At 45.8% G+C, this 13,383-nt stretch overlaps 1 protein-coding gene across 1 annotated transcript in view; it reads left to right on the top strand.

The window, feature by feature from the left end:
* Positions 1–6,187: 6,187 nt before the first annotated feature.
* Positions 6,188–13,383, top strand: part of ADCY5 (adenylate cyclase 5) — a 202,653-nt gene continuing 195,457 nt past the window's right edge. Inside the window, exon 1 of the mRNA XM_014871774.2 lies at positions 6,188–7,346. Coding sequence (XP_014727260.1) covers positions 6,345–7,346 — 1,002 coding nt within the window. The 5' untranslated portion in view covers positions 6,188–6,344. The remainder of the gene's footprint in view (positions 7,347–13,383) is intronic.

Below are 13,383 nucleotides of genomic sequence, written 5' to 3'. Positions count from 1 at the left end.
GTTACAGTCTGCACAGTCTTCTGTGAATTAACACTTGCAACAAGTGTACATTAAAAACTTCAGTATTGACATTTTATAATTTGAACACTTGAACTTGCAGAATCGTAGCTCCTGTGTAATTACATTCAGCCTTCTGGGCAAGACAGTGAATGAGTCTCACTCTACAGACATAATCTGAAGAATACATAAAAGGGATACAGGCATTTCAGGTATCTTCTTTAACATTAGTTTTAAGTTGATGGCAATGTAAAGATCAGTGCTTTGTTCTTTTCTGCATGTAGCATGCCCACAAAAACCATCAGTTTTGGAGAGTACATAGGAAGTGGAGGACCCTCCAATCAGCCTGATACTAGACGGCTTTTATGAAATCAGTTTGCCATTTAGAGGTTTCTTTGGGTAAAATACATCCTCTTCATTTACTGGATAAGAAAAGATAGCAAGTGCTGGTCTTCTCTACATAACGACCGTCAATAAAATGATGAGATGGAAGAGGAGAGGTACTGGAGGTTACAGAGCTCTAGCACTGTGTTTCCCAAAGAATATTTGGGCATTGATGAAACATGAAACTTGCCTCCTGTTCCCTTTGGAATATACTAGTAGTTGTTGTTCTTTGGGGCGAGGGTGGTGGTGGTTGGTTTTGGGAGGAATTTCTTGTTTGTTTATTAGGACAGAACAGCAGCACTTAATGGAGAGGCTGCAATGTTTAGTCTAGTGTGCTGATGACATGAAGTTTGTTTTATTTTCCTCCAGGTGTTTATTACAAGACTATTAGGAACTGACAGGATGCACTGACTTAGGTGCTTTGTTTTATTCCTCTGTTCCTGTGTATAAACTACTGCAGGGAAAGTTGCTGGTTTGAGAGTATCAAATGAGTTTCCTTAGCCAGCTTTTTGGTGCAATTTAAATTCAGTAAACAAAGCACTTTGTTAGCAAACTGGAACAGTGGGAAAAGCTGTCTTGCATCAGCAAGAAAATGGAAGTGAAATGGAAAAGTCAGACTTTGCTGGTTAGTTTACTTAGCAGAACTGGATACTGTTACTTAATAAGTAGTTACCTAGTAAGATAGTTGATACTGTTAGAGCCCTTTAGCAGAAGCAAACGTCAGTCTGAAAATGCTGAATTATTCTTCAAAAGGTATTGTCAAGTCAGACAATGTGTGGAAACTTTTTCTAGGCTTACAGGTATGTTCAGAGAACAGAGAGATGCAAGCATTCATAGGCTGCTGTGCTTCAGGCTCCTGATGATGCATAGCTTCAGATGAGACCTAACATACCAGATTTTGAAGAAATAAACTGCTGAAAGAAAGATGTAAGACTACTACTGTTGTGCTCTGAGCTTCATGCAGCCTCCAGGAGTCCACTCAGTACAGACATTTCAGTCCTGTTCATTGCTTTGCTGTTACCCAAAGGTGAGCAGGTAAACCTGTGCTACAGTTAACAAATGAGCTGCTGTCTTCACATTCTGTGTCAAGAACTGGAATCCTTGGCTGCTTTTTTCTTAATGTCAGGATTATGTGAAATCCCTGGAATGATCACATGAAGTATGTGCATTATAGTGAATTTCATGATGCAATCCTCCTGTATTGCAAATGTGCACATGCAGATAGATCTGTGTTCAAGCTTTGCTTGGACCAAACAGCATGGGCGTGCAGGATATTTTATTTCTACATTTGGGGTAAAATACGGGTGCTGCTGTGAGAAAACTGATAAATATGATTCAAAAAGCATCTTGTCTTGCTAGGCTCCTTGTGTATCCGTAAAAAACCCCAGAAGTCAGTGATGAGTCAGATTGTTTTGGGTTGGACCTTTTGTTTATTTTTTAAGTCACTGTGGTTTTATGTTTTCACTGTTTTCTCACTTTTGGTTCTATTCATTTTGAATCATCAGATTATTGGGAGAAGAGTGGTGTGGAGCAACAGAATTTGTAGCAGCATTTGAGTATTTCATGGCTCCAAGCTGGACTGTGTGATTATCTCTTGGTTTCAGAGGGCTGCTTTGGATATTATAACGTTCTGGATTTAATGCTTCCATGAATCTTGTAGTGCATGAAGACTATGAAGAGTCAAATGTGACACAGATGTTCTGTGGTCACTATCTAGTTTGTATTCCCTATTCAAAGTAAATAATGGAAAGAAAGAATGCTAATGTTTGTCTACTGCACCTATTGTAATAATAATAAATTTAAAAATTATTTATACAAATTATGAGACTACATGTGAACCAGAATTTATGTGAACTTATATGTTTAAGTTTAGATCTGCCACAGTAGCTCTCTGTTGACTCCCTCATGGCTTCCTGAAGGTTCTTGAGGAAATTACATCATTTGAGTGATTTTGTGCAAGCATTCTCTAAATCTTCCGTGTGTTTACTTTCATTTAGGTATTATTTTAACCAAATAAATACTTTTTGAAAAAGAAGCATGGTTCAATTTTAATCCAGAATTTTATTACTGAAAGGAATTTTGCCCAACTATCCCACCCACCCACAAAGAATAATAATAATAAAGAATAAAGAAAAAAAATTTTAAAAGGCGCTTTTATGATGGGGCAGGTAGAATTTGTGAAGGCTAGACTAAACTGGAAGGTGCAACATTAGCCTTTCTGGATAAGGAATAGGAAATTTCTCTGTTTTTCTACACAGTATTGTGATATTTGTATTTGTTGATCTCTGAACAAAACAAGTAAATATTCTCATTTTATGTGGACGTCTATGCAAAGCACACTTATATTGATTAAGGTCATAATTTGTACATAGCCATGTTGGGTCTGAGATATAGAAGATCCTCAGTTTTACACTCATCCTTCAGAAAATGGCTGGGCTAGGTTGTGAAAGAAAAAGGCAAATTCTCTCTATGTGTAACTCATTAAGAAAGAATGATTGCCTGAATGTTCATGTAATAAGTGCTAGTGTTTTTAAAATTACTTTACAGCCCCAGGACATGCAGTGTTTTGCTTTCGTGCATAACTTTTTTGGGTGAGACAAACATTGTATCTTACTGCCATTTGTAATGAGGTTCCTGAATTTGACACGAGAGCCAGGGCTTGAAGAAGCTAGAAGGAAAGCTGTAGATAAGCTGTCTGTATTATGGTCTGTATCCTTAATATTAAAATATCCTGCTTTTTGCCTTTGTTCTTCTACTGTTCTATGTGATCCAGTGACATTATCAGCTACAAGTGGGCATTATAGATTTTTTACTATCCATGTGGAATCTTACGTCTTCTTTGTCATAGCCCTATATGTCCTCATTATGTGAAGTACTCATTTAGTTGGTGCTACTCTTAGCTTCTAAGACACTTTTTAGCTTCTTAAGATCCTTGTTGTTGCAGATTTTCTGCAGAATCTCTTCCAAATGCTCCTTTACCTCTCTTTAAACTCAACACCTCATATTACCTACGTGTTTCTAAAGTTACAGACTTTTGGTTGAAGACTTGTTTTCCCTTGTAGCAAGGACAAAACTTTTTCCCCCTCTGTCTGAATTTTTTCTAAAACACCCTAAAGTTGATTAAGCATCAATTCTTATGACATTACAGAAAAGCAAAACTGTATGTCAAACAAAATGACATAGTGAAAAGAAACATGAATGATACTCTAGAATTGAAACTACCATTTTCTTGGTACCTCTGTATATAAACTTTCTGGAGAAAGGGCTATAGCTTACTGTGACTGGAGTCCTGCCTAGGATTCAGGCTTCCAGAGGCTATCATGATGCAAAAGCTAAGTAAGACCTCATTTAGTCTCAGTGGTGAAACATAAAAACCTTAAAATTACTTAGTCTGTTACCTGAGCAATGCTTTGTTGATATCCAGAACTAAATTTAACAAGAGGCGGATTTTGAACGTTCTTGGTTCATAGTAATTTTCTGTGAAGCAGAATTAATTTTAGGCTCACCAATTTATTTTGTGAATCAGCTTTCTCCTTTTACTTGGTTTTACTGTGAAAAAGTGAGATCTTTTACTGCTGGCTTTGAGAGAAGAACTTCAGAATGGGACTTTGTGTACAAAACAAAAAGACCTGTCCCAGTTTACAGCTCACTGAAGAATTGTTTCACTGTCTTTATCCCTTGGGTTCAGGCCCTATGCAGCCAGAGTAACCAACCACACAATTCTTTAGTGTTGTTCTACTCGAGTAGAACAAAAGTAGTGTATGGATAGTGACACTGTTGTATAATACCACAAGAAATGATAAATTCCACCTGAAGGGCAGTGGTATTTATATGTAAAAATTTCTCCTCGTGGGAAGCAAACTGTGAGTCCAGTCGTGATCACCTGCAGTGTGTAGCATCTGTCAGGAAAGAGCCACGTAAGTGAGCCCCACTGCAATAGTTGTGTGTGTTGTTTTAGTGAAAATCTTTAACTGTGAATTCCTGGTGAGTAAAAGTCGCTCTGTGGAAGAAGCTGCTGAAAATTCAGCGTATGGTTTTATAAACCACTGAAATGCACAAAGGCCTAAATTGCCGTAGTTTGTGGAGTTACTTTTCACGTGTAAAGGACATGTGAAGGGCTTCTGTTTGCAAGGTTATCTGGCTTGGCTTTTTTTTCCCCAACTGTGTCCAGCAATATTACCTCTCTACAAACGTTGCTTATCTCTGTCCCTTGATAACCACAGCTTCAGCATTACTACTGCTAAGGACTACTTGTGAGCAGGGATTTTCAATGTTTGAACAAACGTCTAGACAATTACCAGTTTCAGGAACTTAAGCAAAGCAGTTATCTGATTTGACAGTTTGTTTTTAATAAAGCATGATGCAGAACATCAAGCAATAATACCATTCTTAGTACATATGATGCTTACCTTCAAAACACTGTAAATCATTAATTAGCTCACTCTCATCTGCAGAAAGAGTGGTTCACCTGAAAGAACATTGTCGAAGAGTCTGGAGATTGAAACTTGCTGGGAACTGCTGTCGTGTCGTCATGCCTGACTCCCAGGTTAGGGAATATGCCATAAAACGGTGTCACAGCGCTGTCGGGTGAAGGTGAGGGCTGTAGCCCAAGTGGTTGAAAAAACAAGGCAAACCTACCTCTGTGTGTGTTTTACCCTTAATTTCTGTGTTAACAGGTGCTGATGTTGCGGGCGGGTTTTCTGGGGCTCGTTTTTCCTCTGTTCACCAGTTCGGCCGGCGGTGCTTGATGTGCCGTGCCGAGCAGGAGGCGGCTGGCCCCACGGGAGCCGTGGGGCAGCGCACGGGGCCGGCCCCGCTCGCCCGGCGCTGGCCCCGCTCGCCCGGCGCTGCGCCCGGTGCCGGTCCCCGTGCGGCGCCGAAGGGGTTAAGGCGCCCCGCCCCGGGCGCGCGCATTGGCGGGGCGGCGGCGGCGGCGGCCAATGGGGGCGCGCGGCGGCGGGGCCGGGCCAATGGGGGCGGGCGGGGGCGGCGCGGCCGGCGCGCGGCTGAATGGGGAGCACAAAGCGCGGCCGGGACGCGGCGCCGCCGTCCCTGGGAGAGCCGCGCGCGGGGCCGCCGCTGCCGCCTGAGCCGCGCACCGGCACCGGCACAGCCCCGCCGGCAGCGCGGGGGAGGCAGCGCCGAGCCCCCGCCTCTGCTCCGCCTCGGGCTTTTTGGGATTTTTTTCTTTCCCCTTGCCCTTCTGATTTTTCCGATTTGCCGGTTGCTCCTTTCTCCCCCGGTGCCTGCGGGAGAGGCGCCGCGGCCGCCCGAAGGCACCGCGGCGTAGCGGGAGCGGCGGCCGGGTGCATGAGCGGCGCGGCTGCCGCCGGCCGTGCCTTACAGCCGGGGCTCCGCCGCTGGGAGGCGAGGCGAGCCGGGAGCGCCACCGCAGCCCGGTCCGCCCCGGGCAGCCCCCCCACCGCGCCCCTCGGGCAGGGGATGCTCTCGCCGCCGGCGGCTGCCGTATCCCTGCGAGCCTGAGCCTCCCTCCGCCAGCTCCCCGCCGACCGGCCCGCGGCGAAGCGCCCGCCCTGCGCCCGGCCCCGAGCGGCGGGGGCCGGGCCGGAGCGGTGCGGGCGCGCTGCGATGCGGCTCCCCCGAGGCGCCCCGAGCCCCTCCGGCCGCCGCGGCGCGGCTGAGGACGAGCGGCCGTGAGCCGGGGGCGTCCCGGTCCGCGCGGTGCCGAGCGCGCTCGGCGGTGTCCAAGTGCCGGGGCTGGCGATGGCACTGCCCTGAGCGTCCCGCCGGGGACACCCTGGCTCTGGGGACGCCCGGCCGTTCCAGAGACTTTGGGGGCGTTTGCGGGTTTTGCCTTTTTTCTTTCTTATTTTTTTTTTCTTCCCCCTATTTTTTTTTTTTTTTCCTCCTTCCCCGCTGGCTTTTGGGGTTTTCTCCTGGCGGCTCGTCCTCTGTGCTTGCCTGGCCGTCATCCCCTCGCCCGCGGCCCCGTCCTTCAGGGCATGTCCCGGTCCAACAGCGTCAGCCCCCCGGGCTTCGGCGGTCCCGCGCCCTGGGCAGGCACCGAGCAGCACCGCTCGGCCTGGGGCGAGGCGGAGGCCCGGGCCAATGGCTACTCCTACCCGCCGCCTCCCAACAGGTCCTCGGGCAAGAAGGCCTCCCGCATGTCGAGCAGGTGGAGGAGCGAGGAAGACTACGAGCCCCGGAACCGCGGGGAGAGCGGCTGCAGGATGATGAGCTTTAGGTCCAAATCCGCCTGGCAGGAGCACGGTGACGACAGCCGACGTCACCGGTCCCGCCACCCGCCCGGCACTGATTCCCCCGCTGCCCCCAACAATGCCAGCCCCCGGCAGCTGGGGGAGCAGGGGGAGGTACGGCCCCGCTCTGTGGAGTTGGGGCTGGATGAGAAACGCATCAAGGCCAAGATTGAGGAGCTGGAGGAAGAGGACGGGGACGAGGGGGACTCCGAGGCGGCCTTCTCCATGGGCAGTTGTTGCAGTAGCCTGCTGCAAATCTTCAGGTCCAAGAAGTTCCAGTCTGAGAAACTGGAACGTCTCTATCAGCGCTACTTCTTTCGGCTAAACCAGAGCAGCCTCACCATGCTTATGGCCGTGCTGGTGCTGGTCTGTGTGGTCATGCTCATCTTCCATGCCGCACACGGCCGCTATGAGGTATCCTATGTCGTGGTGCTCTCCCTGGCCATCGTGCTGATGGTGGTGCTGTGCATGGTGTGCAACCGCAACAACTTCCACCAGGACCACATGTGGTTGGCATGCTACTCTGTCATCCTGGTGATCCTGGCAGTGCAAGTGGTAGGGGTTCTGCTGGTATGGCCCAGGAGCGCCTCAGAGGGCATCTGGTGGACCGTCTTCTTTATCTACAGCATCTACACGCTGCTGCCGGTGCGGATGAGAGCTGCGGTCATCAGCGGGGTGGTGCTCTCCGCCATCCACCTGGCTGTCTCCCTCAAGATCAACGCGGAGGATAAGTTCCTCCTGAAGCAGGTAGGCGAGCCCTGAGTGATTTGGATGTGTGCTCAGCATTGAAGGGCAAGAGAAGTAGGGTAGTCTCATTTCATAGGCCTGCCTGATGCTGGAAGGCTGGCAGGACTTTCAGCTGAACTCCTAGGCTACCTGCTGCTGGGTGGGATGGTGTGCAATGTGGTGGCTAGCCTGTAATCTTGCTTTTTTTTAGTAGCTGTGGTGTTCCCTCGTTTCTGCTCCATCCAAGTTAAGGCTCTAAAGATACAAGAAGTGTGTCTTACTGGGTTCCCGTGACGGCTGCTCCAGCACTGTCAGCCAGCTCTGCTAGCGCCCTTCATTTGTATTTAATGGAATAGCCCTGTGCTAAGCACACCTATGGAACGGTATCCAAGCATGCTGCTGTTTTACTGAGAAATGTGTAGAAAATCTGGCTGGTTTTATCAGGCAGAGGTTATCCTTGTGTGTCACTCTGGGTTCAGTGTTGGCACAGAACTTAGGCATCTCAGGAGAGCATGCTCCACGGGAATGTGGAGTAGGCTTTTGGTTTAGCAGGAAGGTGTTTTGCTCTGAGATGTGCTGGAAATCTCTATGGTGAAAAAGCCCGGAGTTCCTGTACAGGCAGGATAAAAAGTACTAAAAAAAAGTATAAATGCAGGTTGTTATTTAGCTGTGATACCATGTTTAACTGAGGCAGTTCAGTTCACGGGAACAATAAGACTATTATCAAATGCATTACAGTGCAATTTTTAATTACCATATCTGTATAAACAACAGCAGTACAAGGCGCCACTCTTCAAGCAATGCAAGCAGCCTTGGGACTCGTGCTTCAAGCTTACCACACGTAAAATGTTGAAGCTGTGAGGCAGTTGCCATCCTTCTGATGTGCAGGACTCTGAACAAGGATGAACCTATCACAGACTCAGCCCTGATGCTTGTGTGTAAACGGGGATTGTTTATTAAAATCAGGTGTTTGGTAGTTTTACAGCCCTAACACGTAATAAAAAATAAAGCCTCATGCTCAGTGCCTGCTTTGAGTCATAGTTCTGGGTTGTTTCGAGTTCTGCCTGTTGCAGTGCCAAGAAAAGTTGTAGGACTTAAATAAAACCTCATCAGGATGATGCTGTCACTGTTCTGCTATAAAAAATAGCCCATGAAGTTTCTCTCTTCCCAGACTGGGAAGCCTACTTGTAGAGTTTCTGGTTTTGTTCTTAGTTTGTTAGATATATTTTTATAAACTGTACATGACATATTTTTCTTACGTTTTATATAAATGGGTTTTTGTGCATTTCCAGCAGAGCATACACTGTGAGTGGGACAGTTGGTGTTTTTCTGCTTGACTTGAAAAAGTTTGCTAATGGCCTCAGCTCTTCCCCACTGGGGCTCTGGTCTTGCAAAGCCTCATGTGTATGCTTTTTGCTTTATAAACTGAGATTTGTCCTGCTGAAATCAGTGTGTTTGGAGACTATCCTTACATGGCAAGACAAATCCCATCATGATTACAGCTAGAGGATTTAGCAGTCTGTTATGAGCAGAGTTTGGAGGATACTAACAAATAAATAAAATACCATGTTGGGAAATGTTGGTAACTGTATTTTAGTAGGAAGGAGCCTAAATTACAAAGACCAAATGATTGGCTCCCTCAGTAGAAAATTTGGAACAATTACAGCTCCCTCCCTTTCCAAATAGCAGGTTGTTTGTAAGAGGTTGGCTTGTGTATGAATGTGCACTTGTCAAAGGTAGGAGCATGGGCAGTAGGTGATGGTACAGTATGCACAAATCTGTGCATTGCACAGTTGCTTTCACTTTCATAGTAATGCTGGGGTTTTCCTATGGTTTGGCAATAGATGTTCAGTTAATGAGGAATGTCCTAGGAGCACTCTTACTTTGTCTTCAAAGGCAGAGTGTCTCTCCACATTGCCTGTTTATTTCTCCTACTAACACAGTCTCTGTCTTGCTGTGGTCTACGCTAGGGTAGCACGGGCTGAATTCAGTGGGGTTGTACAAGGCCAAGCATCAGATTCCTTCCACGAGCTGCTATCTCCGGCTGTCTGATAGAAAAATCTGTTCTGCTGAGCACATTGCCTCACAGCTATTAACAGGCCTTCCTCACTGGGGCTGTATCTCGTTGCCGTGGAAATCCGCTGGGTTCAGCTCTGCCCCCCTAATGCACACAAGCTCTATCTCCTCCTTCAAACTACCCTTGGCAAAGACAAGTGAAGATAAGTCAAGAAGAGGGAGTTAAGATGTTTTCTGTGACTTCACACTGGCAGTCACATCAGCCTGCGTTTTGTGGAGCAGGACTAGATGTGAATGCATTTGTGACTGTGTGACTGGATGGTACCAGCAGTCACGGAAGAAGGGCTGGTTAGGATGTATATCACCTTTCCTCTCTTTTTCAGGGCATTTTAAACTATAGTACTTAAGCAAGTTTTACTTTGTGGGAGATTTTTTGCTTTTAATCCTCTCCAAATTGTTTCCAAACCAGGAGAAATCATACACTCTTGTTATGACCCACCGACATTGAAAGCTGGGTGACTCTTGTGTTGACTCATGAGCACTTTTATAAGGCTCTGGAGCCTGTTAAAAACTAATTTTTCTCAAGAGAGTGAAATCCTTGGTAGTAGGTTTCTTTTGGGGGAAAGGCAGCTTGTTGGATTTCCTAGCTGAAGATGCATGAGTTTATTGTTTGAATTACCTTCTCCTATCATTGCTGGATTTTTATGTCCCCAGCCTCTCTGGTCCGAGGCTGTGCTAGTCAGGCTTCATGGAAGGGTTAATGCAGTCTGCCGTTTCTGAATCCATAAGGTGACAGGAGTAAAAGTAGTTGTCATTGTTCAGTCTTAACTGAGCTGCTTTTTAAGATAATTCTTCTGGGGTCACTGGATTTGGAAAGTAGGCTCTGACTTCTCTTTGCTACCTGAAGGAGTCTGTCTTTCAAAAGAGAAAGCGACCATGTAACAAAGATGAGTATAGTTGGTACCTCTGTGAGCTGGATCAGCTAGAGGCAATGATCTTGGCTTCTTGAATTGAGGTTTGATTGGAATAAAAATGTGCAAATTCTTGCATTGTATTAAAAAGTTATCCAATGCTGAGAGAGGGGAAAAAAAGAAATCCTGTGTTTGAGAATTTGTTTCCAAAGGCAGCATACCTGCTGGAAGCAGAACACAATGAATAGGTGATGCTCTACCAACTACAAATCCTGACTGCCTAAAAGGGGGTTCTCCATGTGTTCTTGTGATCAGTTAGCTGTAGAGGGACTGCTTTCGGATTTATTGGAGAGGGGATGACTGTATTTGTCTTCAGGTTTATGTCCTGGTATTATTCTGGGATAGGTTACAAATGTGTTTCACTGCATGGAAGTGTGTCCTCTCCTCTCTGCATGTATCTCTCTTCAGGCCAGCCTTTTCCATGTGTTGGCTTTGATGCACTCTCAGGCTCTGAAAACACACTCAACTCTAGAATTCATGTAAGCATTGCTTTACACGTGAATGAGGCTTTCTAATACTTAACTGAGAAAGAAGTGTACTGTTTATCAGTAATCTGCCTTGCATTCAGAGCAGAGATAAGAGTGGGATTTATTCCCTGGCCGATGGGAGCGAGTGCCCAGCTGACCCACAGACTTGTACGGGCGCATGGGAAGAGCTGCAGCCTGTGGGTTGCAGATGCTTAACTAAAGTCATGTGAGGAGACCAGCTGCCCTCAGCGCAGATAGTCTTGAGTAAGCACTGGCATTTTTGTAAGGTTATGGGCTAAGGGACAGGGAATTTCACAAGAGAGTTTATTGGACTCTGATTCAGACTTAAAAAGGGATGGGGATTGTGTGTGGGAGTGGGTGGGGGACCAGGAGTAGGGGATAAGAATGCCATATACAAACATCAAACAAGCCCGTGGATTGATGTTAGATTTACTCCTGTTTTCCCATCCAAACCTGTTTTATTGTAACTTTCTGAGGTTCCTTGTTCAAGGATACAGTTAAGTCTTTGTAGTTTATTAACTCAGTTTGAGTGGGTGAGTGTTAAGGTACCACGAAAAATAAATACCTTTTTTTTTGGTCTCGTGTCAGAAACCTCATTGGAAGAGAAACTGAAATGCACTGATCACTTTTCTCCCCAAATACTACTGCAAACCTTCTGCACAAGATTTCTGATAGCAGAGTTCTGAGCTACCTCAGCACATGTCTTTTGTTTGGTTCTCTGATTCAGGGCTCCTTCTTGCTCGACCCTTTTCCGTGTCTCCATCATAACAACATTACATTAGTACTCGTCATCCTTCACTTCTGAGAAGTGTGCATGTCTCGGCCGTTCTCTTTGCCAATGCATGTTAATGGCAGATGATTGATCTGCACCTGCATGGTGGCTCTCTTGAAATTGTAGCGTTTCATTTTCTGTTTCTCAGGAGACGTTGGTATGAAAACCACTCTCTCTCCTTTTCATAAACAAACTCACTTCAGCAGGGCTAAAAACAGTTTCTTTCTGTAACAGGGAATCAGCTTGAATCTTGTGGCGATCTCCTAGCACCTCGTAGAGATGCTTTCTTGTTGGCAATTTGAATGGCATTCAGCAAGAAGTTAGTCACACAGTAGAAGTAGTACTGTGTGTTCCATCTCAGCCTCAGCATGCTTAATATATGTAAGTGATGACTGATTTAGAGACAGATTCTCAGCACTGTGTTAATCAAGTCCTTGCATTGAGCTTTCCTTGTCTTCAAGCAGCACTGTCTCTATTCATCAAGAAGGAGAGGTTAACTACCTGGAATGCAGATGGATCTATGTGTCAGCTCTCCTATGGTTATGTGCTGCTTCTTTTACTTTTGTCCACCCGGAAAATAGATTTGAGTAATGTTTGTATAGGATGGGATTTTTAAGGTGCTCAGACACATGGGGCCAGGTGCTGGTGCCTCAAACAGCCATAATGCCCTGTTTTGCATAAACATTGATATCAGTAGGGCTCTTGTGCAGTAAGAAGAGCTCTAGCACTGGCACTGCTTACTACTGAAGAATCTGCCTGAGCAGCAGTTGCACAGAAGTTAGGGAAGATTGATTTGCGTTTTTCTCTTCAGGGGGAAAATGGCAACCTGAAATATTCGGTAACTGTTGCATTGATAGTTGCCTCCCTGGGGTAATTCTGTAATAGAAGTAATTAAGTAAATCCCTGAGGTATTGTGTTTAGTCCTTTGTAAGAATATTGTCTTTATCTCTTGGGCATGTGTTGCTTGAGGTTTACAAAGGTGTATCTGTTTTTCTTACCTCCTAAATTACGCTGTGATCCTGCCACCTCCTAATCTACTGCCTTGCTTTATCCTCCTTTCCCCCACCTTGAATTATTTTAATATTTCACTGTAATGTTCACCAGTATCAAAACCTGTTAGTGTGATAGAGTGCTGTGTGTCTAATTTCTCTGTGTTCCTGGATTCTTAATAGATTTGTTATCTTGATAAACTGACCTATTTAAGTAATTTCTCTCAGCCTTGTGGTAGTAATCGCACTTTTAGAGCTGGCTTAGATCTTGGTGAATTGAAGACAAAAACCTAATGGGGTGATTGAGGTGCATATCAAAAAGACTTGTCCTTCTAGGCATTTTTATGATGTTCTTGGAAAGGCAAGGTATGCTATTTCTTGTTATTTCTGGAGAGGAGAAGATACTTCAGAGCAACATTGGGATTCATGATGGTACAGGAGGCAGAAGGATAAATTTCCATGCCCTAATCTTACAAAGCAGCCATTGACTTGTCCTTTGGTGTCCTGGGCACGATGGCTCAGTTTGACTCCAATGTGACTCCTGTTCTCTGTCAGAGACTTGTCCAAGGCAGGGCATCTTAATTATGTGTGATTAATCATTCAGATGATTTATAAACCTGAACAGCAGTGGATATAAAATGCTGATTATCCTGGAGCTAAAGGCTCAGTGGAACTGGTTGTGCTCTCCTGGAGCCTGAGTGGCCCAGTGCTTCCTAAATGCCCTTTTACTCTGAGTCCACTGTGGTGTGGGCAGCGCTGCCAACGTCTGGGGTGGAAGAGGACTGGGACTCAGCCCAGCTGGAATGTGAACTTTGGGCACCA

This window comes from Sturnus vulgaris, chromosome 7 (genome assembly GCF_052056855.1).
Source record: "Sturnus vulgaris isolate bStuVul1 chromosome 7, bStuVul1.hap1, whole genome shotgun sequence".
Classification (NCBI taxonomy): Eukaryota; Metazoa; Chordata; class Aves; order Passeriformes; family Sturnidae; genus Sturnus; species Sturnus vulgaris.
Note: the sequence above shows the minus strand (reverse complement) of the source record. Positions and strands in the feature narration are given on the sequence as shown.